This window comes from Notamacropus eugenii, chromosome 5 (genome assembly GCF_028372415.1).
Source record: "Notamacropus eugenii isolate mMacEug1 chromosome 5, mMacEug1.pri_v2, whole genome shotgun sequence".
NCBI classification, from domain to species: Eukaryota; Metazoa; Chordata; class Mammalia; order Diprotodontia; family Macropodidae; genus Notamacropus; species Notamacropus eugenii.
The window spans coordinates 394,554,363-394,581,923 of record NC_092876.1 but is presented as its reverse complement, the minus strand read 5'-3'; the positions used below and the strand labels follow the sequence as shown (position 1 = coordinate 394,581,923).

Genomic DNA, 27,561 nt, shown 5'->3' with positions numbered 1-27,561 from the left:
GGAAACTGAGGCACAGAAAGAAACCATTTTGCTTAAAGTCACAGAGGTAAAAAATAGCAAAGCCAGTATTTGAAGTCGTGTCTAAATCCAGAGTTCTTTTCATTATATTATGTTCCTCATTGTTTGCTCCAAGAACTTGGGGGATAATTATGTGATAAAGGTTTAGTACAATACATGCTTATGTAAGCAGTCTAGGGAATGAAATGTCTCCAGATGAAGTAAAAAAAAAACCCAAAACATTTAGAATTAGATAATGAAGTGGATCAACCTGTTAAGCAAAGTGGATTTATTAGCAACTATCAAGGTTGTCCTTTGTGTTCACATCATTTTGCTAAACATATGTACTGGTATAATCAGGGTATAATATTAAGAAATATGAAAAATTTCAATTTCTGAGAAGATCATAGTTTCAAATAGTATTTGATAACATGTATTGGTAGTATATTAATAAATCCTTACATTTGCAGCACTTTACTGTGAAATTAAATCTTCAAAACCACCTTCTGAATGATTATTATAAGCATTATTACCCCTATGGTGAGGAAACTGAGATTCAGAGGTCACATCTAGTAGGTTATGGAGCTGACAATTGAATCAGTTAATCAAGAAGTAATTATTAAGTGCCTACTGTGTGTCAGAGCATGTGCTAGACCCTGGGCATGGAAAGAGCTTGTATCCTATTAGTGTGGTATGATAGTACAAAGACAAGTGCCAGACACGTACAGGATAAATGTTCAGAAACTTAGAGGAAGGAGCTCTGTTCACTGGGGGAATCAGAGAGGTCCCTTGAAGGAAGGAGTACTTGAACTGAACCTTAAAAGGAGCATGGGATTCAAAAGTGAAATGAAGAAGGGAGATAATCCTAGGCACATGTGGATGTACAAAGGGAAGAAATGGGATGTAATTTGTCAGGAACAGTAAGTGGGCCAGTTTTGCTGGAACAAAGAGCAAGCAGATAAGGAAGAATAAAAGATAATTACTTCAGAAAGACAGTCTACAGCCAGATTGTGAAGGGCTTTAAATGATAAGCAGAAGAACCCCTGAGGGTGTGTGAGTTACACGGGCAGGTCTGCATTGTAGGAGCATTACTTGGGCAACTGGATGGAGGATGCTTTGGAGATGGGAGCGATTGGGTACAGAGAACCTAATTAGAAGGCTCTCATCTTAGTCCAGGTGACTTAGAAGGGCGTGATACGAGTAGAGAGAAAGGGTCCAGTGCGAGAGATGTTGAGCAGGTGCAATTAGCAATACTTGGCAACTTATTTGACAGTAAGGGTGGGATGGGGTTAAGCGTTAAGGATGATACCTTAGTTGTAAAATTAGGTGGTTTAAAGATGGTGGTGTCTTCAACAAAAGGCAACTGTGTGACACTGGACAATGCATTTAACCTCCGTCTTTCTCAGTTTCCTCTATAAAATGAGGATAGTGATAGTACCTAATTTCTATGGTTGTTGTAAGGAACAAATGGCATAATATTTGTAAAGCTCTTAGCACAATGCTTGGCACATAGTAGCCATTTAATACATCTTTGTTTCTTTCAACATAGATAAGGTAATTTAGAGGAAAGGAAAGTTGAAAGGGAAAAAAAAATGAGTTCTAATTTGGACCTGAAACAATGTATTATATGACTATAAGTAATTGGATCATAGAATCATAAATGTAGGGCCGGAAGGGACCTCAAAGACCATCTAATCCAACCTGCTTATTTGGCAGGGGACAATATTTGAAGTCCAGGAAAGTTAAGTGATTTGCTTGAGGTCAAACACATGGTAAGCATCAGAGGCATAATTTGATTGCAGATCCTTTGATTTCAAAGTAGCTATACCATATAGCTCTCAAAAAGGTAGAATTATTATTTTAAATCCAGAAGAGACCTTACAAGTAAAGAAATTGAGGCCCAGAGAAGTTGTGACTTGCCCAAGATTTTATAGTTATTTAGTGCTGTGGCTAGGATTAAAATTTAGATCTTCTGACTCCCAGCCTAGCATTTTCTGTACAGCCATGTAGAAATATGAAACCTGCCTGTTTACTTATATGAAAAATATATGCATGCAAGCATCAGGCCTGTTTCACTGAAAATGGAAGGGAGTATGGCATAGAGCATACAACGCTGAACCTGGAATTAGGAAAGCTTGGGAATAAGCAAACCTCTGATAGTAAAATATATAAACTGCATGATTGTAGACAATTTAACCTTTCTGCTCCTCTAAAAACTTCTAAGTCTCTGTTTTAAATGGTTTGTGATTTGTCCCAGTGAGGGGAGTTTTTAAGATCTGAAGTTCTCATGTGGATGAATGAGAGTTCCTTGACGTATTGATAAGAAAAAGAATTGAATTGATTTTTAATAAAAGAGGCATTGAAAGTATCTCTCAGTTCCCTTTCATTTTTTTAAAAGAATATTGAAATTTTTGATTAAATTACTTGGATATGTCATCACTCAAGTAAAAATAAAACAGATTATTGTTGTTTTCCAAGATTTGGCTCGAATACAAAAGTCGTCCATTTTTTGGGACCATCAAAGCCTTGGCATTACAAATATAACCGTCAGACTGGCTCTGTGATTTCGGAGAGTTTAACTTCAGAATCTCAGCATGATGTCTCATTTCTTGATCTCTGGTGGAAAATATACGATGAGAACATTGTGCCTTTATTTGATAAACTCCAGCATGTAGCAGAACTTGAATCTCAAGAACAAACAGTGAGTAAACTGGTGATTCTATCTACCATCACCCTCACCTTTTTAAAGATTAAAGTTTTAGATTGCACCTAATTTTGATGAATCTGACTTTGGTCTAAGCACTTTGACACATGTAATTTGATTTAATCCTTATAAGATTGCTATAAAATAGCGAGAAAAAAAAGCATCCTTATCCACATTTTGTAGTTGAAAAAATAGAGGCATTCAGTGACTTGTTGAGATTCACACACCTGAGACTAAAATTCAAGTCTTCTGACTCTAAGGCTTATCTTACTTATCTTTCCATTCTATAACCATGCTTCTCTAGAAGTAGGATCACTTGTTGAAAATCAAAATTCATTTTCTGCACTGTGGCATGAAATCTGGTTTTGAGCAGTAGAATGCTAGTGATGCAAATTATAATTATATTTTAAAATTATTGGTTGCATAGAATTCATGACAAGAAAAAGAAGATAATGCTTAAGAGAGTGTAAGAATGATTTCTAATATAGAAGAATAGGTTATTTAAATTATGAGTTAATATTTTATAATATGGATCTTCATCTCAAAAAGAGCCACTGATATGTAAGTGTCTAGGATAGAATGCCGATTACAATTCTGTTTGAATAGATATTTTTTCCCTCACTTCAAATCAAATTTGAAATAGCTACCAGGAAGCACTCCGGAAGGATCCTTTCCTTTTTTGATTGACGTGGATGGTAGATTTGTACTAATCTACTTTTTTGTGTAAAGACTAGAATATAAATGTGTTAACCATCTCTTTAGATAAAGTTCCCTTGTAGAAGGCAGCATGGAATAATAGAAAGAGCATTAGTCCTGGAATCCGGAAGACCTGGGTTCATGTCTCAATTACTACTTGTCTGGTGTTGGGGCAAGTCACTTTAACTCAGTTTTTTGAGTCTCAGTTTTTGTAATATGTGAAATGGACATAATAATTCTTAGACTGACTACCTTATAGAGTGGTTGGGAAGAAAATGCTTTTGGAAATATCGAGATATTATATAAACGTGAGCTGTCATTATTATGAAAAAGAATTATACTTCTATTTTTTTTTAATGATTCAGCTCTCACACTTAAGAAAATCCTAGAATCATACATGCTCAGTCTGCACTCTGTTTGCAATGGGGAAATTTGCCTCACAGAATATTGAATGTATAAGGTATATATGTGTACATTTTACTGCTTAAACAAATTTCATCATTCTTTTAAGTTCAACAGTATCATAATATGGAACTGTGTCAATAAATCTGTGGCCCAAGGCACTACAGTTACACAGTATTTTAAAATTTATTACTTTAAGTTGCTTACAACAGTCAGCCAAAAGCCCCAATTGAATTTACATTTTGTTTCTAGGACTAAAAAGTCAGTGTTTATTTCCATGACTCACTTAAATCTCTCCAGTCCTTAGATCAGGATGTGATATAGGGTAGCTGGGGTTAGGAAAATTGTAACAGAACAGTTCACAGTCACTGCTTTGAAGGAAGAAAAAATCTTAAGACAGCATGAAACTCTATGACTGTGGAGATGCAGGAGTGTTTCATATCACATACAGATTTAGTTAACTTCTATGTGTGTTTGTACATATAAACTTTTATATATGTATATGTAAAGGAATATTTATATACGTACGAAAAGGAAAAGTTTATATGTATACACACACATATATATACACACACACGCATATGCATACATACATGCATGTAATCAAGCTCAGATCTTTCTGCCTCTAAGTCTAGAAATCTATTTATTGCCTAGCAAATTGTCTTAATAGACATTTCAGAAAATTGTAAATTAGGATTATTAGTGTTTTGCTTTAATATAAGCAGTAATGAAGGATATCAAACATAGCAATCAGAGTAGGGGAGACTTTTATTTATCCTAGAGAATTTATTGATTCTTCCTAAAAGGGAAAGGCTTTTACAGCTAATTCTTTAGTTTAATATCTGGTAGGTATTGTTAAAGATGTAAAATAACATCTTGTATCAGATTTCCCATTTAGACAACTGCTCCATAGGACCTATGAATTTGTAAGGAAAACACTAAGCACTAACTATCGTTGTGTAGAGTAATTCAGTTCAATCTTCTGGTCTAGAGCAGAGAGGCACCTAGAGAGAATGGTGGATAGAGCTCAAGCTGAAGTTGGGAAATATTTCCTGTTGTCTCAGTTGTGTCAGATTTCATGACCCTATTTGGAGTTTTCTTGTAAAGATACTGGAGTGATTTGCCATTTCCTTCTCTAATTTATTTTACAGATGAGGAACCTGAGGCCGAAAAGGGTTAAGTGACTTGCTCAGAGTCACAGAGCTAGTAAGTGTCTGAGGCTGGATTTGAGCTCGGGTACATGATTCTTCCTGACTCCAGGCCTGGCACTCCATTCACTGAGCCACCTTGTTGCCCGCTAGTCAGGAAGATCTGAGTTCGAATGCAGCCCTAAAAACTAGCTGTGTGACCTTGGGCAAGTCACTTAACCTAACTGCTTCAGCTGCCTCATCTGTAAAATGAGAATGATAATACAAGCACCTACCTCCCAGGGTTGTTATGAAGATTAAATGAGATGATATTTGTAAGGCCTTTAGCACAGTTCCCAGCATATAACAGGAGCTTAATAAATGCTTGTTCCCTTCTCCTAGGAAAAAGAAAAAAAAGTGACATTTATCAAGTGCTTTTGATTAATAAATGCGGTACAAATTATAAAACTTATTGAGTTAGCAAAGACAGGTAGGAAGTAATATATATGAAATATAATTAAATGATTATGGTGCTAAAGTAAGACATTTCATTGTCTAATTTCTTTTGTTTTATTTTATTTTAGAGTTCTCTTTGTGATGCTGATGAACCATGGGAAAGTTCAAATTCAAGCCAAGATGATAGCCAGTATTTCTCTGTTCAGGAGTTTCCAGCACAGACACTGGAAATAACTCATCCTGTTCTAATGTCAGAAGAGGTGACTGAGAAAGATGTAAGTACATGGTAACAGCTTGTTTTATGTAACGGGGTGGAAGCAGAGCCAATAAAAGCTTCTACCCCAGCACATGTAAAGAATACTTTGGGAGGAGCTGTTTGCTTCCTAGAATGCTTTTTCTGACCTGATAGCATTGTTGAATGTATGTCTCCTGGACAATCCATATCCTTGCACTGCTTAGACTCAAAAAGAGTCAGAGAATCTCATTTTGCTTTGGTTTGCTCCATAGCAGCTTCTGGGTGTGAGTGGTTCGGCCATATCTTGGCTTTCTCTTTACTCTTTCCAGGTTGTATTCTGTCCTGAGTGTCCAGGAATAGAGACTTCCTTTGATTTAAAGCATTGTTATAGTCCACTATTACTGCAGATGATCTTTGCTTTTGCTTTTGAATAGCTACAGTAATACATTTTTTTTTTAGTTTTATAGTCATTAGGACAAAAAGTTTTCTCTGAACTTGACTCCAGGCCCAGCTTTTTCTTTCCTCAAAACCATAGAGCTTCTATTTTGCATTGTATACTTGCAGGCTTCTATGTATTCATTCATCTACCTGTCCATTCTTTCATTTATTTATCGGTTCATTTATCTATTTACCCATTCAGTCATCATTTATTCATTCATTAATTCATTGATTTACTTTTATCTATTTACTTATTTTTCTCTTTAGCCATTCGTTTATCTCATCTATCCACCCATTAAGTCATGATTCATTCATTCATTCACTGATTCATTTTTTCATTTATTTATCTGTCTATTTTTCTCTTTATTCATTCATCCATTTATTATGCTTGCACCTATGAATTTATTTGAAGTTACTAATGTGACATTCTTCTGTCAGTATAGGTCAGCATCCTCTCTGAAACCTACTGTTTTTGGAATGTTTTCTGCAACTCTGAGGAATTAAATGACTTGCCTCAAGTCACATAGTCAGTACGTGTCAGACATGGGCCATGAACCCAGCTCTTTCTGTCTCAAAGACATCATGTCTCTATTCATTACATGATGCTACCTCTGTGCCTTGAGTTAGAGGCAGCTAGGTATCATAGTGAACATAACACTGGACTTGGATTTTGGAATATTAAATTAAATTCTTCCTTAGAAACTTACTAGTTGTGTGACCCTGAACTTGTCACTTAACTGCCTCAGTTTCTTCAATTGTAAAATGGGAATCATAGTATCACCTACCTCCAGGGTTGTTGTGAGGACCAAGTGAAGTGTAATTTATAAAGCACTTAGCATAGTGTCTAACTTCCAGTGGGGATAATAATAGCACCTACCTCCCAAGGTAATTGTGAGGATAGAATGAGATGTTTGTAAGGCACTTGGTAAGCCTTAAAGTGTTATTTAAATTTATTATTAATATTATTAGTTAACTTTACGCATTTACTCGAGATTTCTAAAGATCATGTTAAATAATTGGTGTAGACATCTAGCATCATGTATATCATTGTTGTGACCAGTGAATTACATTTCCCAACAAAGATTAAAATAAGGCATCAGGTTGCTAGGGTAAAATATTTGAAAAAATTGTTATTTATTCATTCCATCTCCCCAATTAGAATAGTTTTCTGTGATGTTAGAATAGATTTATGGTTTTAAATAACCATATTCAAAAGAATTGCTCAGCTTCTTATGTTCCTGACAGAGCTTTCAATTTTACATGTAAGGATGAGTTTGGATATGAGAATGCCAAGGTAGAGATACTTCTGTTTGTATCTGACGTAGCTCTTGATATCACTCTGAAGGTTTGATTGCTATTAATATTAATATATACCTATACATTGAAGTATATAAACATACATATGTAAAACATCACAGTATTTCAGTTGCTTCATGGTTTCATCAATGTAATTACTTGAGAAACTGGTATAAATTGTGACCTGTTCTATCCACATCTTCTTATAATACGTAGCTTTTTCTTTTTTAATATTTTATTTTCCCCAATTACATGCAAAACAATTTTAACATTCTTTTTTCCAAATTTTCCAACTTCTCTTTCTGCTACCCCTATCCCTATTGAGATGGCAAGCAATTTGATATAGGTTATACATTATATTATGTAGTTCTTGAATATGCCCTTGACCATGTCATTGTATTCTCATTTTTCTTTTATCCTTCGAGTCACCTGCAATTTTGAGTCTTCTGGAAACATTACATTTCATGATGATGTACGAAATAAAGATAGTGTTAATTTCATGAATCAGTATTCCTGAGTTGATGAACTCACACCAGCATATGCAAAGTAAATAAAATTCTCTATGGCTTTGAAGATCCAGAGTGAGGTATTAAAATGAAATATAGCAGTTCATGACTTTAACCACTTTAATCTCAACTGTAGTAAATAGAAATCTGGCTTTGGAGCTAGGGATATCTAGATTAAGCCTCACTCTGACGTATACTGGTTACGGGACCCTGAGCTAATCACAGCCTCTCAGTTGTACAGGCAGCTCTCTAAGACTGTGAATTTCAGGGAAGGTTCAGATCTGTACTCTTTACCCAGAAGCTCCTTATACCAATATCACATTGTCCCAGATCCAGATCCAGGCCTTATTTCTATGCCTATCATTAACATGTTCTAAAAGATTAATATTCTGAAGCTGGCCAGTGGAATATTACTGTTGAGGGTGAAATAAATACTGTCTGATTTTTTTTCAAGTTAGTAGGTAACTCACTTGTCAGTTAGCTATTGAATTATGTTTAAAACCATATCCCATTCTACAGTTGGAGAATAGATGCTATTTTATAAAAATGAATATTCACTGCAATGTTTAGCACACATAAAAGACTGTCTCAAGTGTTTTTCCCCAAACCATTACCATACCAGCAGTTTTAATCCATACTCTAGTACTTGACCATTGTGGCCATCTACACAGTAAAATAAAGTGGATGAAGAATACTTATTAGCCAGTTTGTTATATTCATTTGGATGATAAGTCTATTGTATTTTGGATAAATCTATTGTAGTTTGGATAGATAGATAGATAGATAGATAGATAGATAGATAGATAGATAGATAATGAGGTAAGCCCAGAATTGAATAGGACACTGTGCTACATACCACTGAGGAAACTGCACAGAATTTTAAATGATCCCATACTGCCTATTGTGAAAAAACTCCATGGCTGTAAAATGAGTCTTCTCCTGATAAACCTTTGTAGTTGGGAAACACAAACCACCACGAGATCAGAAGAACCACAGTTTCAGTTGACCCAGTGACCAAAAGAGAGTTGCATGAATAATGTAAGTTAGAAAGCTAGCATATTATTAACAATGATGACTTGCATGTGAGACATAGGGTAAATTGCATCATCAGAGACTAATAAACCTCCCAAAGAGGTGGGCTGGTCATGAATCAAGAGTCAGATGTAACCGATGGCCAGCCTGAGTAATTCCCCAGTATCTATCATGTATTAAAAGAATCAGAGGAAGGAGAAGACATGTTTAAGAATTATATAGGATGACAAAGTATGAAGAGATTATACAGATGGACAAAATACAGATCCAGTAAAGTACAATACTTGATAGTGTTTGTGTTTTGAGATGTATTTGATATTTTTCATTCTGTGTGGATGCTTTGTCATTTTTCATGTTGCTTGACTGCCACCTGCTGATCAGCCACAGAATCATAAAATTTCTGAGCTGGAAAAAGACTTCATAGGCCCTCTGATTCAGCACTTTCATTTTACACATTTGGAATGAAGATGCAGAGACATTTAGTGAGTTGGCCAAGCTCATATAGTAAAAAAAGTTAGAACTAAAATTCACTTTTCTTGATTTTGAATTTCCTAATCTTTTCAATTATTTTTCTTTTGATAGTTGTATGTTATAATAAGTAGATTTTTCTAGATTATTTTCTCTCTAAACTGATTAACAAATGTAAGAATTTCCTTTGTTACTCAAAGTCCAGTAGTCTGTCTCAGACAATGGTACAGAGGGATATTTATGGGAAGGCATATTTATCCTCCTATCTGCCAGCTTCCAAAAGTTGGGGATGCATCCTGCTTTCCCAAAATAGCATGTTATGAATTTGTAATTAATATTTAAAAATAAACGTTTATTGAACCTACTTATTTGGCTTATGCTATCTATTCAGAAGCAGAAAGAGATAATGATAGGGAGTTGCCTTTGAAGTCAGAAAGACCTGGATTCAAGTCTGGCATATACTGGTTTTGTGATCACTGACCATGGGCAACTAACTTAACCTCCCAGTGCCTCAGGCAACTCTCTAAGATTCTGTGTTACAGAGCAGGTATTACTCTGTATTACAGAGGGAGATCCATACATACACACACACACACACACACACACATATTATGATATACATATATATCATCATTTGGATTGATGAATTCCTTGAGCTTATTATCCACTCTGAAAAGTATATTTCAGTGTTGATCAGCTATTTGAACAGGTCTTTGATTTCATCATAGCGGGTTATACTTTCAGTGATATGACATAATCTACCCATACCCCAATTTTTTTGTCCTTTGTAAGCATTTCCAAAAATCTTCAATAGAGTCTTTACCCAATGTGCTTCTTGAGGCATTTAGATCTTTTAGTTGCTGACCTTTGTGCTCAAAGAGGACAAAAATGACATCACTAAGTTGGGTTCAAGGTACAGTATGTCTGACTGTGGTTGATCAGATTAGTTGGTATGAGCACTGAAGACTCTAGGTTGATCAGACCAATATGAGCTCAGAAGACTACTACCCAGGTTGGGCATAAATAGTTCTTATGAATATTTGGAGTGGAGATTTCTCTAAATTTTCGCATCTTGCATTTCTTTTGAGCTACTGCAATTCTGCTTTGTTTATAGAACATAAAGTCCACTTTGATGCAGGCATGCCATGTTGGGTGGTCTTGTGCCCATGTCTTCCATGTCACACAGTTGATTCCAGAGTTTTTAGAGAAACTTTGAAAGTGTCCTGGTATCACTTCAGCTGACCTCCTTGTGAGCGCTTGCCTTGTGTGAGACAGTCTTTGACACAAACATGTTTGGCATTTGAACAGCATAGTGAACCCCTTGGAGTTTCACCCTCTACAGCAGAGTTTGAATACTTGGCAGAAAGGATCTAAGAGTCCAGTACCTTATCTTGCCAGGTGATCTTCAAAATCTTCCCAAAAGAGTTGAAATGGAAGCAGTTCAATTTCCTAGCATGACGAGGGTATATTGTCCAGATTTCACAGGCATATAACAATGAGGTCAGCACAGACTAATGCCTTTTCTCTCCCCCACTTTAGAACTTAGCATTTAGTGAACACACAAGCAGCACTTGGGTAATATATCTGTTAGTTTTCACTCTAGGTGCATGACCAGATCATCTTTTCTTATGATAGCTTTACTTATTATAGTTTGACAGTAATCACTAGTATTAAATTATAACCTATAGACGTCCCTTATATACATCTGTTTTGCTTTTTTCATCACCAACAGTTTTAATTCTTTTGTAATTTTCCTTCATTCATAGCCATATGATATCACTAGGAAAATATCGGTGTCCCAAGGTCATTTGCCCCCTCCTATTCAGCTCTGGGACCAACTTGCCATCCATCAGAACTGCCAATCTAAGACTTGTATTTCTGCATTATTTGTCTTAAATTTACTTCTTTTAGGCTTTAAAGGGGGTTATTATTCCAGTTCCAGAATATGATGAAAAAGGTCCTGGTCACTTTATCCATCTCTTACATAATATAAGTTAGAGGTCATATACCTTTGTAGTCTTTGTTGTGGACGCTGAAAGGTTCTTTTTTTGGTCTGTTTTCATAATGCAAGTTCTTTAGCTCCTCTTTTATCCTTTTCCAACTTCACTGTATCTTTCTTGAGATATAGTGATCAGGATTTCAGGCAGTGATGCAAGTATTGATATATCATGGTTTTATATTAGGCTAAAAAAAGCTTTAATATCATGGGTATATGTCTGTATATATATAATACCCCAATACCGTGAAACTATAAAATTATTTCTCCTTCTTGTCTTAGTGTTATCTCTGTATTACAGAGATTATCTAAAGACAGAAGTCCTGTCTGTTGCAGAAAAGATCAATTTAAAAATTTATGGTTCACCTTCTTACAACCATGAATATAATTGTTATTAAGCGAGTGTATTGTAACCATTTGAAAGTGTTGATTGAATTGGCCTCCTCTTTGACTGGGTTTCATTAAACTTAAGACATAGAAATCAACCTCATTTTTATGTATTAATTTTCAATAATTCCATCCTGAACAAAACCACTTAGCAAAATATGTTTTTTTAAATTAACACGTAATTAAAATGTGTTCATTTGCTTTTTGGTACGAGGAACAACGACAATAATAGCACATATGTAACACTTTATAGCTTGCAAATTACTTTACAAGTATTATCTCATTTTATCTTCATAACTAATATGGAAGGTAAGTGTTATTATTATCCCTATTTTAAGGTGAAGAAACTGAGGCAGACGGAGGTTAAGATAAGCTGTTCAAGGTTATACAGCTAGTAAGTGAGTGGGGCCAAATTTAAACTTCACTCTTCTTGCCTCCAGGTCCATTACTTTGTCTACTGAGCAACTTAGAGAACTGACCTTGAATGCAAGAAAACCTGGGTTTTATTCCCATCTCTGTCACGTAAAAGCTGGATGATGCTGCTCAAGTCACTTACCCTATTAGGACTTTAGGCCAGACTCGGTTTAAGTCCATAGGTTGCTGATAAAGTGATGATTTATATCAGTAGAGAAAGTTCATGGGGATTTCGTTATAACAATGAAATCACAGATACAGTCTTTAACTCTAGAATTATTAAGTAACATGTTGTGTGTATGATAACAGACACAGATTATTTATAGCATCCCCATCTAGATCATAAAATCTTTGAAAGAAAGAATCATGTCTTTATAATTTTATGTTTTCCTTTAGTGTATTATAGTAGGTAGGTGGCACAGTGCATCAAGTGTTGGGCCTGGAGTCAGGAAGATTCATCTTCCTGAGTTCAAATGTGTCCTTAGATACTTACTAGCTGTGTGATCTTGGGCAAGTCACTTAAGTCTGTTTGCCTCAGTTTCCTCATCTGTAAAATGAGCTGGAGAAGGATATAGAAAACCACTCCAGTATCTTTGCCAAGAAAACCCCAGAGAGGGACATGGGGAATCAGACCTGACTGAAACAGCTGAACTATAGCAAATCTGCATACCATAGGGCCTTATGAATATTAGGTATTTAGTAAATATAAATAATGAATTTTTATTTTGGAGAAGTTTTCTATGTCATAAATCTGTATTGTCAATTATAATATAGGAGCTTTTGATCTTTTCCAAATAATTTCAAATCTCCTAGATGTTCAAAGGCATCTGTCAGAGAACTTAAATTCATTATTGTTATATGCCAAGTTGCTTATCACTTTGAATGAATAGCAGTAGAAACAGTATTTGGAAGCATTACTCAAAAATACAAAATCGTAAGTTTAAGCCTGGGGAGAGAAAGTGAGAGTTAAGGAGTACAAATTTGTGAATATAGTGGGTGATAAATTCATGGCATTTTACCTATGAATGACAATGAAATGGATGATTAAGCATCTCTTAAGCACTAAGGCGGTACCTCCTACTCTGATAAGTGCTAGTGGTACAAATATGAGGGAGCAAACTAGGCAATTTCTGCCTTCGTATCATTTACATTTTAATAGGATAAGACCAAACATCAAGAGAGCTAGAAAGGAGGGAGGAGATGAAATGTGTGATGGCATGGCATATCCAATTTTAACAATTTTTCATCTGTAGTTTCTGATATTTTTCACATTGAACTTTTAGTCTTCTTGACACATATTTCCTAGCATTGTCTTGTGTTTTTGTTCTTATTAAAAACCATCCTGAAAGATATTTTATTCCTGCCATGTTGAAGCAGCTATTAGATGTGAAATCATTCCATTTATATAACTGAGCTATTTAAATTAAACTAATATTATACCACAATTGAATCATATAAATATTATCTTGGTATCTTTGTGTAAAATAAGATTGAATATGTACAGAAAAATCAAACAAAACAAGGGGAAATATGGATTGAATGTGCACGTCTCCCTAGTGCTATGTCTGTGAAAATCATAAGCTTTCAAAAAGAGTCAATTGGAAAATGAAGAGGATGGGTTGGGTGGCATGGTCAGGTCTTCATAGGATAAAAGCAAAGTAGAAAGAATTGACATGTTAATATTCAAGATAATGTGATACGAAGGGTAAACAGTCCATATTTGGAAATTTTTAAACAGGGACTTAAGGGAAAACAGAACCCAACAAACCCTCTTTAATGAACATATGTAAGAAAGAGATATTTGTCTTGGTGGGCAACCACTGTTTCTCAGAGTGGGAACAGTGTGTGGCTTTGGGCCAGAAAGATTGGTCAGTAAAGGAAAAACATACTTCTTAATGGAGTTTTGGCATCAGTGAGAATATACCTAAGAAAAATTTGTGACCTTATGCAAACCAAGATTTTTAGAAAATTATTAATTTTAATAAAACAAAAATGGCATTTTTATACCAAATGTTTTATCCACTATTGATTTCTTTTATAATAATTTGAAAATAACAAATAAAAGTTTGAATGATATACAGCTTCTTTTGAAATAAGTTGGAAAATTTTGGAAATCTATTTTTAAAACATTTATTTATGGATATGATATGGAAGCAAGCTAGTAATATCATAAGGGATGATGTACAACTTTTTTCTGTGATATAAATTTTAAAACTGTTAAAATGTGTAAAAATTATCAGTGTATTTAAAATATAACGTATATGGAAAAGTGTTGTGGTGCTTGGCTTAAACTGGTTTCTTGACTTTATTCAAAGGTCATTTCAGTTTGTATGTTTTAAAAAAAATCTCTCCTTTCCTTCTGGGTTCCTCTTCCCCTGCTTTGCTTCTCCTGTACTTCTTCCCCTCTCATCCTAAAAACCTTTTTGGAAAATGAAAATAGAAAATGGGAAAATTTCTATTAATGATTTAGTTGTTTTCACCTTACATATAATTTCTAAAAATTATTTAGTCCATTGAAATGTTATTTAGTTTGCCAAGTTTGTATTGAACCCACTGACACTTACAAATGTTTCCTCTTTCTTCCCTAGTAATTTCCTAAATAGTATGTCTTTATAAAAATTCAGTTGGATTGGTGAATGCCAACAGTACACCAAGCATTGTTATGTTTTCCTCATATTGCTAGGTCAGTGTTTCTTATTTCTTCCTGAGTATCCCACTGGACAGGTCTTGTATTACCCTTTGCCCTGTGCCCCTTGGTCCCAAAAGGGGAAAAAATGAATGGAATTTGAATGTTTTCACAAAGAGGAACAGTCAACAAGCATTTGACTGTTTTCTGTGTGGCAGATACTGTTGTAAGTGGTAGGAAAACAAAGAAAGGTAAAAAAACAGTCCCTGCCTTAAAGGATCTCACATTCAATGGAGAAATCAACTTACAAATAATTAGGTACATATCCGATACAGAGAAAGAGAGAGAGAGAGAGAGAGAGAGAGAGAGAGAGAGAGAGAGAGAGAAAGAGACAGAGAGAGACAGAGAGACAGAGAGAGAAACAGACAGAGCGACAGAGAGACAGAGAGAGAGACAGAGAGAAAGAGAGAGAGGGAGAGAGAGGAGAGAGAGACAGAGAGAGAGACAGAGACAGAGAGAGAGAGAGACAGAGAGAGAGAGACAGAGAGATAGAGGAAGAGAGAGAGACAGAGAGAAAGAGAGAGAGGGAGAGAGAGGAGAGAGAGAGACAGAGAGAGAGACGGAGAGAGACAGAGAGGAGAGAGAGACAGAGAGAGAGAGAGAGAGAGAGAGACAGAGAGAGAGACAGAGAGAGAGAGGAAGAGAGAGAGAGTGCCAGAAGAAGGTGGAATTTGAGCTAGCTATTAGCTTTTTGAGTTAAATGGGGGAGTTATTAAGGACTTCCGTAGTATGCTGGCATATTAAAGGGAATTAATAAGAGTTAGTATGCTACCATTGAAAGAATACTGGACTTGAAGCCAGGAGAGATCTGAGTTTGAATTCTTCCATTGTACGGCCGTGGGCAAATTATTTACCTCCTTGAGCTTCAGGTCCTTCATTGGTCATATTTTTTAGTAGCTTGTAGTTATTGCAAGGATAAAATATAAAGTGTCCTATAACCCCTAATGCCTATATAATTATTGAATATTATTACTAATGACGGGAGTCATTTGGATTAGTAGTCAGATTTGGTTTCAGAATCCAAGGCCACAACTTACTAATTTTTTTTTTAAACTTAGGCAAATCACTTGGCCCCTCTGAGTCCTAATTTCCTCACCAATGAAGTGAAGGGTTGGAGTCCTAGGGGTGGGGAACTTGTGGCCTTGAGGTCACATATGACCCTCTAGGTCCTCAAGTGTGGTACTGTGACTGAATCCAAACCACACTTGAGGATCTACAGGGCCACGTGTGATCCCGAGGCCACAGGTTCCCCACCCCTGGTTGGACTAAATGGCCCTTTGGTCTTTTAACTCTGAAGCAGTATTGAAGCAAGAGTGAGAGGTTAATTGTAGTGGGATACGTATGTTTGTAGCTGCTTTTAGTTTCTCTGAAAAGCTTTCTATAACCCATTTCTCTAATATCTTTTTATTTTTTCTAGGCTTTTCATCACTTTAAGAATAGGCTTAAACTGAAATTGTATAAACCCTAATCTATCTTTTATAAAGTGCCCTCCTAGAATTCCTCCACAAACACCAATATCCATGAAAAAACAAAATGGGTAGAAAGGAAGCAAAGTATACTAACTTTTTCTAGACTAAATTGATTTCTCATTTTAGCCCTAGCTGGATCCTGTTGATAGTCATGGGCATAATAGGGATCCTCTTGTTCACTATTCTGCTTATGTACATTTGACAGAATATGTATATGTGATTTTTAAAGGGGTGGATTATTTCCTTTTTTTTTGTATTTGGTTCTCCAATGCCAAGCACGTTTTGGTAGTTCATTCACTTTTCAGTCATGTCTAACTCTCAGTGACCCCATTTGTGTTTTTCTTGGCAAAGATACTAGTGTGATAAGTTAACTCCTTCTCCAGCTCATTTTTCCAGATGAGGAAATTGAGGCAAACAGTTAAGTGACTTGTCCAGGTTGCATAGCTAGTAAGTGTCTGAGGCCAGATTTAAACTCCTGGGCCAGGGCTCTATCCACTGTGCCATCTAGCTTCCCCATCTTATTGTTTTAACAGTAGTATGAAGCTCTGGATAGAGTGTTGAACCTGGTTTTAGGAAGATCTGAGTTCAAATTTGGCTTCAGACACTTACCAGCTATGTAACCTTAGGGAAGTCACGTGATCTCTGCTTCAATTTCCTTATCAGTAAAATGGGAATAATAAATAGTGCCTACTTTCCAGGAATGTTGTAAGGATCAAGTGATCCTTACATATTTGTAAAATGCTTAGCATAGCACAGGTCCTTAATGAATGCTTCCATCCCCTAATAAAACAACACCTATGAGTCACTAACATGAACTGTCAGGAAAACATAAAACTGAACCCTTTTTCCATGTGGTATTTACTGTGAATTTCTTTGTGTTTTGTTTTGATTGGTAAATGCAAATAAATATGCTAAGTATTTATATTATTTCCATTAGAATGTAAGTTCCTCGTGGGAAGAGGTTGTTGAATTCCTTATACTTCTTTCACCAGTGATGAGTACAAAGTAGGTGCCTGATATATGATTGATTGCTAATTTGAGTATTGACATTCCTAGACATTTTTAATAAGTTATATACAAATCACAGAATAGTTAATTCTAGATTATTTAAGGCTGATAGTGTAGTTTGCTATTTAATAAAAACAATTGCATTTTCCTTGCTCCTTTTCTCTGCCTATTGGCATAGAATATGAGAATCCCGAGGCCAGTAAGTTTTGTCAGAATGTGCTGACATAGCAGGTAATTAATTAAGGCTTGTTGACTTGAATTTGTAATTTCTTTATTTTCTTGTGCCTTAAGTAAAAACTAGACAAGAAGGAAGCATGGTACAAGGGAAAGAGTGCTAGATTTAAAATTGGAAGACATGAAAGCCCTGTGTCAGAGTCTTAGTACCTTTGTAACCTTGGAGAAGTCACTTATCCTCTATAGATCTTAGTTTCTTCTGTAAAATAAAATATCTTAGCTCAATGACCCTCCGAGAATCCCACTAACTCTTAATCTGTGATCAATCCGATGACTGGAAAGAGATCCAGCTGCAGTTTTCTCGGTGTTGTCTTATTCAAATTCTGATAATTTAAGAAAATGTTTGGGGATTAGGGAATTAGGTTGAACTTAAATTAAGAAAATTAGATTTTGGTGATGAGGACTTTATTTTTTCCATTTGAAACTTGTTTATCCATTACCAAAGTTAGTAAATTTGATTTACTAAAAATTCCTGTTTGTGATAAGAGTTTTATGATTATACACTGAAATAAGAGTCTAGTAGAAGCATAGAGACTAGTGCTATTGGCACATTAAATATACACATCTTTCAGGATCTAGATCTCTGAACCAAATACTGAGATTGTGGAAAAAATAAGCAGCAAGATAAAGGAAGGTTATTTTTGGGGGGGGACGCAGTTGGGATGGATTTTTTTCAGGTATTTTTTGGGGATAAAAACTAATTAGAACACACCCCTATCTTGATTCTTATAGGCTAATAAGTTTTTTTTTTTAAATTTTATTGTAGATTCATACACCAGGACACAAATACAAAGTAGAGAAAAGAAATAAAAGCATATTATAAACTTAAATACTGGAACTTAAATACAAAGTAAGAAAAGGGGAAAAAAGCATGTCATGTGCATAGCAGAACACAAAAGTACTAATGACTTTCATGTCTTCCAGTCTTAATGTTCATAGCTGAATATAAGCAGAGGATACTTCAGTATTCTCTGAAGATGAACCCTGGTCAAGAAAGCCTGTATGATAAACAGGTGTATTGAGAGCTGTCTAACTTTACTTTGCTTCCTTTTGAGTTTCCTTTTGTTCTCTGCTGGGCACCTTTTTACTTTGTTTTTCCCTGTCCCCCAGAAGTCTTCAAAAAGTGCAGAAATATTTTACTATAGCTGTAGATATATACATACACATATACATATGTACATACATATATAGACATACTTTCCCAAACAAATTCTACCCCCTATCTTTGGGGTTTTTTTCCCCACATTTCTTGTTTCCTATCCCTCCTGCCTTTTCTGCTTTACTTCTACCCCTTACCTTGCTCTCCTATTACTTGCCTACCCCTCTCCAAATATTCCTCCCCATCCTCCCATTCCCATAAATCTAAATCTCCTTTAGCCTGCTATAACCTATTCCCCCACTCTTCCTTCTAGAGATCCCTCTCTTGCACTCACTCCCTTCTCTATCCCCATACCATTTTATTTCTTCTGAATTAAGAAGACTTTTATTTTATACTCTTCTAAGTATTTATGTATTGTTCCATCTTAAACCCAGTTCTGATGGAAGTACCAGAACTACCAGTCCTCTTCCCCTATAATTCCTCTGTATCAGTTCTTCCTCTTTCACCTCATTTGTATAAAATAATTACTCATTTTAGCTGTTCCTAAGTAGTTTTACTTTTTAAATTCATATTATACTCAGGTTTTCCTCAATCTATTTTATGAGCTACCCAATTATTAATAAGACTCTTAGACATATGATTTGCATTTTCCATATACTTTTTAAAGTAAATGGTCTGTCCTTATAGAATCCCTTGTAATCAGTCTTCGATATGTATCTTTTGCTTCTCTTGGCTCTTGTATGTCAAAACTTCTATTAAGTTGTTTTTTTTAACAAAGTCTTGAATGTCTTGACAGTTGATCAAATGTCCATTTTTTTTTCATTCAGGATAATGCTTCACTTTGCTGGGTATGATATTTTCAGCAGGAGCCCCACTTCTTTTTGTCTTTGATACATAGTATTCCAAGACTTGTGGTCCTCTAATATTTCTGCTGCTAGGTCTTGTGTGATTCTTATTGTGGCACCATCATATTTAAATTCTTTTTATTCTTGTTGCTTTTGATATTTTATCCTTGAGTTGGAGGTTTCAGAATTTGACTACAATATTCCTGTGAGTTTTCCTTATAGGATCTCTTATAAGTTGTGATTGATGAATTTTTTTCTATTTCTACCTTTCCCCCTTGTTCTAGTGCTTCAGAACAATTTTCTTTAATTATGTTCTTGTATTACTGTATCAAGATTCTTTTTTTGATCATAGCTTTCAGTTAGTCTGATCATTTATCTGTTGTTTTTCTTATCAGATGTTTCAGTTTTTCTTCTATTTTTCATTATTTGTATTTTAATTATTTCTTGATCTCTTATAATTTCATTGAGTTCGCCTTGCCCAATTCTAATTTTCAAGGTGTCATTTTCTTCCTTCCTGGATCTCTTTTTCTAATTGATTGACTTTCCTTTCATAATCTTCTTGTTTTTCTTGGATTATTTTTATTCTTTTCTTTTCTTTTTTTTAGTTTTTCCTCCATCTCTGTTTGATTTTTAAACTCTTTTTAAAGATCTATGAATTCTTTTTGGTCAAGTGACCATTTGACATTGCTCTTTGGGGGTTTCTTTACTTTAATATCCTCTGAAGAGGAGCCCTGGTCTTCTCTATTTTCATAATAGCTTTCTATAGTTGAAGTCTTTCTTTGTCTGTGCATTTTGTGGCAATAACCACAAATTTTTTTTGGTAAAATTTTTGTAATCACTCCTAGCCCTAGAGTATGGGGGATGGTACCTCTTGCCTCAGATCTTCAGTTCCCCCCTCTACCCTGGAACCAAAGCTAAATCTCCAACCTCCTTTAAGTGGCCAAGGTCAGTGGCTTTATGCCTCTTTGTTTCTGCACTCACTGGACATATACTGTTTCCTTCTTGCCCCTGCAGCTCTTCACAGCACAGCTGGGTCTGGCTGTCCTTGTCAGCAGCTCCTTATCAGGCTCAGATACCCAACCACCTTCCAGTGACTGGGGCGGAGGTACCTCTCAAACCAATCAACCCCAGGGCTTGCCACTTGTTATTAAAGTAGTTCCTAGCCTGGAGGTGTTTACTCTTCACTGGGACAAAAACCTTGTCCTGGGATTTTTCTTCTAATCTTCTCAAATTGTTCCAAGAAGATCCCTGTTGTGTCCCTGTACTTATTTATTTTTTACCAGCACTTTGTTTGCCCTAAAGTGCTATTATGTCTCTTTTGTGGGGGAAGTTCTTGAGAGCTTGGAATTTTCTGACCCACTCCACCATATTCCCAGAATCCTCTCTAGGCTGATAAGCTTTACAACTTTGGATAATGCCCGGTCTCCCAAGAACAAATTCTTTTCTTTTTTAACTTTTTTTTTTTTTTGAGGCAATCATGATTAAGTAACTTGCCCAGAGTCACATAGGTAGTAAATGCCCAAGACTGGGTTTGAACTGGAGTCCTCTTGACTCTACAGCTGGCGCATAAATTGTTAACTAATGGAAAAATGATTATATTCTTACCTGCTAGTCCATAAAGAGGAACCCAATTCTCCTGAGTATTTCCTTTAACCAAATAATGACCTACCTGTACAGTTTCCCAGTGATCCTATTGTTCTATACACTTTGGAAGTTTTATATACACTCTTTATGCTCCATCTCATTCAGTACTCTTGATGACTCAGTTTTACAATATTATGTTTGTTCAACTAATTAAAATTAATTTTTAATCTTACTTGACTAAAATGAAAGTTTGTTCATCTATCTTTTAATAGTAGTCTTGAGGGTTTTTTTCAGGGTGGGTTAGAGATGATGGGACCACTTTATTTTGTCTTTTCTAAGACAAAAAAAACAACAATTAGAACAGATCTCCAACTTGATTCCTATGGGTCAGTGTTTTACAATTTTTTTTAGTGCCTAATAACCTAAGAGCAAATTGTTAACTAATGGAAAAATGGTTATGTTCTTAGCAGCCAGTCCATAAAGATGAACACAATTCTCCTGAGCATTTCCTGGAACCAAATAATGAACCACTTGTAGAATTCACCAGTGACCCTGTTCCTCTACACACTTTGGAGGTGATATTTTCAGCCTTTATGTCCTATTTTGTTTAATACATTTGATGAAACAGTTCTACATTGTTGTTTGGTCAACTAATTAACATTATTTTTGAATCTGAGATTATTACAATGAAAATATGCCAATCTACCTTTTAATAGTTTTGTTTTTCCTGGGGAGGGGGGGGCGGAGAAAGGAGGGGGATGAATCTGGTTTGTTTAGTCTTTTCTAAGGCAAAATAAAAATCAGAACAGACCTCCAACTTAATTGTTGTAGGTTGATAAATTTTACAGTTTTGCACAATTCCTAGTCACCCAAGATCAAGTTGTTAACTAATGGAAAAATGGTTATATTCTTAGCAGCCAGTCCATAAAGAGGAACCCAGTTCTCCTGATTGTTTCCTGGAACCAAATAATGAGCCATCTGCACAGTTTACAAGTGACCCTGTTCCTCTGCACAGTTTGGAGGTGATATATGCAATCTTTACGTCCCACCTTGTCTAATACGCCTGATGAATCAGTTCTACTGATGTTATTTTTTTCTTCTTGCATCACTAAAATTAGAGCATGTCAGTCTTCCCTTTAATAACAGATTCCTGTATCCAGTAAAGATTTCCTTTCAGGTAGCTGATTTGTTGCATGGCCTAATCATTGAGTATATAAACAATTCAGCATGTGGTAATTATGTTCACTTTAAAAAAATAATATAGTAAATGTGTATTAAATGAAGAAAAATCAGGGGTTGGGTTTATTATTATTTGGAGGGGACAGTACTGTAACTTCTTATATGATAAATATTCAACTTAATTCATTCTCTAATAATGAGTGTTTGACTGATTACAAATTAGTCTAATATTTTTCAGACATGGGGAGATGTAGATTGGCAAAGAGAAAGAAATGCTTCTTTAAGAGTCAAGTGAAGTATGTGTTATTTTATATTTTTCTTTCTTATGTAAGAATTCTTGAGAGTAATATTCCTCCTCTGAGAATAGGGAACATATTTTTAGCATTCTTTTTGCAGGGTTCTAATACCCTTAGGTTCTTGGTTAAATGACAAAGAACAGAGAAAGTACAGACTGAGAACTGAACTCATAGTTGAGATTAAAGTAAATACGGAGGGAAACTTTTTATAAAGAATAACGTGGGTGATCTTTTAATAGCAGTTTCTTCTGTGAAAGATATTTCCTGTCCAGTACTTCCAGAACCATGTTCCACAGGTGTCATAGTGCTCTAAATGATGAAACTAAGAACCCAGGAGAATGTTAATTCTAAAGAGACATTTGTTCCCTTTATACATTAAGTATAAAATCATTTAAGTTTCAAAAATATTCCTTAGATGTAGCAGTTTTTTGTCAAGAAAAGTCTTAATTTTTATTTTTCACCAAAATTCTCTAGGACTCTGGGAATAGAATTTTGTGAGTTCCATCAATATATTTCAAACCCTTATATTTATTTTAGGAAATGAGGGATTAGCATTTATTTTAGCAATATATTGAATATCAATTTAATCTCTCTGACCCACTACTGGTGCTTTTGCTTTTCATCCTCCTTTTGAAACTCACTCTTTCTAACCGGGAACAAGAAAAATCTTTGGACATATAAGACTTTCACTTAGTTATTGGGAAGGCAATGTGGTAAAGTGAAAATGTTCTAGATTCAAATTCCAAAAGTTCAAATCCTGCTTTTGCCACTGATAAACTCTGTGATGTTAGGCAAAGCACTTAAGCTCCTGGGGCTTCTTCATTTTCCTCTTTAATTCAGTTCTTTTCTAGATCTGCATCTATGATTCATACCAGGGCTATGAAAATAGTGATCAGTAGCCATTATGAGCAGCATAATTTCCATCATTTGATTTAAAATTATAGGCTTGATAACTGAAGGATATTGCTTTTCTCCTCTTAAGAGCATTTGTTACTGATTTGACTAGTGATCTGTGTGTGTGTGTGTGTGTGTGTGTGTGTGTGTGTGTGTGTGTGTAGTATTTTGCAGCATAATAAATTAGGTAGATAGAGCATAAACTCCTTGAGGGCAGGAACCATTTTATTTTTGTCTTTGCACTTCAGTGCCTTGTTGCCCATCTCATAGTAGATATTTAATAAATGCTTAAATAATCCTACTTTATTTAATTCAGTTGAATGACAGTTTGTGTTGGCTTATTGTGTGATCTAGTACTATCGGGTAACATGGAAATAAGTCAAAAGTTCATATATACTAATTTTAATGAAGTTGCAAGTGATTCTCACCAGGGAAGACCTTTTGCAATCTCTGAACCAGGAATTATACTTTGCATTTTCCAACCGTTGACAAGCCATGAAGATCCCTGACTTTCAGAACTTGAACACCTCCATTCTAACTTAAGTGTTTGCACTTATAGAGGCAGAAGCATAAACAGTACCAAGATTTCTAAACAACCGTCACAGTTATCAAGCAGAGAAGAAACTGGATATGTGTACAGTTTCCAAGGAATGAAAGTTATGCATTACGTATGATACGTCTTAAGTCATTCGATAGTATTGTCAGTAGCAGGACCTGTGAAAGACATAGATATGTGTTTCTCTCTCCCTTTCTCCTTTTTTTCCCTCATACAATTTGATGAAGAAGTGGCAAGATTATTAGAATGAGATAATCAGTTATGATTTAATTTTTCTTATTAATCAATCTGAGAGTATATAATATGATTTTATGTTTATGTGGACACATAAAAAACAAACTTCTTTTCAGCAAAGTCTGAGGGTATTTCCTATGAGTTTAAATATTCTAGAAAAAAAATTATTTGCTGTGTAAATCACTAAAATGCTTAAGAGAAGTTGGTGTATGTATAATATAGTGATCTTAAAAAAAGCCAGTCAATAAGGAAGACTTTCTCTATGTATGCTTTAAGAGTATAATTCTTTGTTATGATCAACAAAAGAAAATTCTGATTTTTGTCATCTTATTTCTTTTAGGTTGATTTGGCCTTTTCTGTAACAGAGCTTTCCATTCAACAGAAAGTCAAGGAACCCAGTGCAGAAGAGGAAAGGAGGGAATGGGAAGCAGGGCGTGTGGACTACATGGGAAAAGATGCTTTTGCACGTATTCAGGAAAAATTGGATAGATTTTTACAGTAGTCTTGTCAGTTGTATCTGTATTCTAGTGGAAATGTCATTGTTATTACGTTTATGCTTCTGTGAAATGACAAACAGTCTCTTCTAGCCCTTAGTAATGGGGAAGGCCTTTTAAATGATGTGCCTCTATTTATTTTCAGCCAACTTGAGTGCCTAAATACACATAGTACAGAAAATTCAAGTCAAGCTTTGAAATGCTTAGCTGACCCAAGATAAATAACTTCTAGTTTTCACTATTAGTTCTGTATCTCACTTAATCTTGCCAGCAAAATGACTTACAATAAACATAGACTTTTTGGTAAAAAGTATATATTATAACAGGAAGGATACCTAAAATATAGACCTATTCGGGGGCAAAATATATAGAAGCTTAGTGTAGTTGAAAATCATGCATCAAGCCTTGCTGTTCTTGTTTCTTTCATAATGCTAGGAGATACAGTTGATGATCTGGCAAAGATTGATGATAAATGGATCTATTCCTATATGGTTAAGTTAAATTTCAGTAACTCACCTTTTTATTTCACTTTCAGTTTTAAGATCTCATGGACTTTTTTGATTTCTCTGCCAGAAACTCAGATTTTGAACATACCACATAGAGAGATATTCACCTGACTGAAAAAAGAGTCTCTTTAGTGTTATGCAGAGGAATTGGCATGGTGTTTCTGAAGAACTCATAGTTTATTTCAATTTTCCATGGACCAGCTCATTGTGGCAGTACCTGAAATATCTTTTGCTTAAAGAAAAGTAAATCTATAGTCTTCCCTCCTCCCCTTACCAATATAGATCTAAGACTCACTACCTCAGTTTTAACTAACTTATTTAATCATGGTGCTCTACAAACTCTTTCAATAGATTCAAAGGAATTCTCAGTTTTATGAGACTGGTTGTTCAGTTTCCTGAGAGGCTCTTAAAAGAATCTGTATTTCACGAACCTACAATGGATGTTGTTACATTTCTTATGACCACTGTTACTGACCAGGCACATTCATCATAATAACCAGGGAATTCACCCTATTGAAAAGAGAGGGAAAATTGTTTTTGAAATTTTTAGTGGCTTATTTATCATAAGCCTACTGAAAAAATGAATGACTAATTTGCCATGTATTTTGGAGGTCCTGGGAAGTTCACCTGTATCCTGTGGTGTTTTCATTGAATGAATATATCTGAAAGCATTTCAGATCTCCCTGAGGTCGTTTGGTTCTGGGTCAAGGAGATCTAAATGAATTTTGAAATAGCTCTTTTCTGTTAGGGCATCAGCTTATCCAGGGAAGAGGGATTTAGAAACGTCATTTCTTCTCATGACTGAATGATTGTTGACCCAATAGTCCTTGCTATTACTATGTGCATATTGATTAGTGAAAGCCTATTTAAAAATAACATTAAAAGAGCATGAGTTGTTGACTATAGAACTGGTGATCTAATATTGGAGGTCTGCCAGTACTAATTGTTTGAGAAAGGAATGCAAATATTGTGTGCTACAATACTGAACAGTGGATGATAAAAAGTGTAAATCTAACAAATGAGGTGGAACACAAAAAACGTGGAGTTCAGTGAATTTGCTTTGTTCTCACTTCTTTTGTCTTTGGGAACGTGTGTCAACAGAGACAGCTAAATTGCCCTCTGGTACAAATTAAACTGTGCAGGTCAGTCTTGCTGTGCTCTCTCTTAGCATCAGGATTTTTCATCTCATTTGAACTGTTCCCATTTAAAGGTTGTATAATCTATTAATATATGCTTTGCATGTGTGTCTTGGGAACACAGGATCATGTTTTATGTTTAAAGGGAAGCAGTTTTATTACATATTTCCAAATTCTCCAAATAAAAAAAAAGCAAACCTCTATTAAATGGATTTTTTCATAACTGTTTCTAGAAATAAAATATCTGACAGTGCTTATTTTTCAAATGACACTTACTTGAGAAAGCTGATAGATTTCCAATCATATTTTTCAAATACTTATGTTTATACATACTTTTGGATGGCTCTACACAGATATAACAAAATTCAAAAGGACCCTGATATATTAATTACTCTGGTGTTGGGATCAATACATATTACAAGGAATTTCAGTGATATAAGGAGATAGATGCTGTATGTAAGTTCTGCATGCACAGAAAAATATGATTCAATAGATACTGTTACTAAATCCATTTTATTATGATATATTTTAAGGTAGGATTTTGCTCTTCTAAAATTAATTAGCCCACTGTACATATTACTATTTTCCTTCAAAAAAGCAAGATGCTGTTCCACCACTGTCTGTGAGGGTATCCATCTTTCCTACCCCTTTCATAGCACCCTGACAGTGATCTAGTATGCTGTTTGCTTATCTCATCCTATTCCTTTTTTATCCTTTCCTGGAATGAGAAAGAGAAAAAGTAGGTGAGGAAGTTTCAGAAAGGAGGCCAGTTGCTCTAACTATCCTGACTCCTCTTTCTTTTCTCATTCCTTTTTACTTTAAGCACCTTTACCTCTCTAAGCATTTTCTGATAGCCCAACATAAATTGTTACTTGCCTATCATATGGAAATCCACTCTAATGAGCAATTATTAATTGCCTGTTATATGCCAGGTACTCGGTATTCAAAGATAAATTAAGACAGAGTACTTTCCCTTCAGAATTTATATTTTATTGGGGACTAAGGTGTATATACATGATAATTTGAGAGTGGAGTGAGAACAAGGTGGGGAGAGTTTTCCTAAGAAAAGTACCAAGAAAATTTTCCCATGGCAGGTGGAATATGAACTGAGCCTTCAGTGAAGCTAGGTATTATTGTAAGAGGTGGTAGAGACAACGAAGCAGTGGTTTTCAGACATAGGGGCTTGT

The 27,561-nt window shown here is 35.2% G+C and overlaps 1 protein-coding gene across 6 annotated transcripts in view; it reads left to right on the top strand.

The window, feature by feature from the left end:
* GYG2 (glycogenin 2) overlaps positions 1–26,582 on the top strand; it is a 57,808-nt gene extending 31,226 nt beyond the window's left edge. For 2 of the 6 annotated variants that reach the window (XM_072614477.1, XM_072614479.1), the window contains exons 7-11: positions 2,476–2,698; positions 5,511–5,657; positions 21,547–21,654; positions 21,994–22,101; positions 24,579–26,582. In XM_072614477.1, the coding sequence (XP_072470578.1) occupies positions 2,476–2,698; positions 5,511–5,657; positions 21,547–21,654; positions 21,994–22,101; positions 24,579–24,740 (748 nt within the window). In that variant the 3' untranslated portion in view covers positions 24,741–26,582. Of the gene's footprint in view, positions 1–2,475; positions 2,699–5,510; positions 5,658–21,546; positions 21,655–21,993; positions 22,555–24,578 lie in introns of all 6 variants that reach the window. The other 4 variants (XR_011968134.1, XM_072614481.1, XM_072614480.1 and 1 more) reach the window with 4 other exon arrangements.
* Positions 26,583–27,561: the final 979 nt, after the last annotated feature.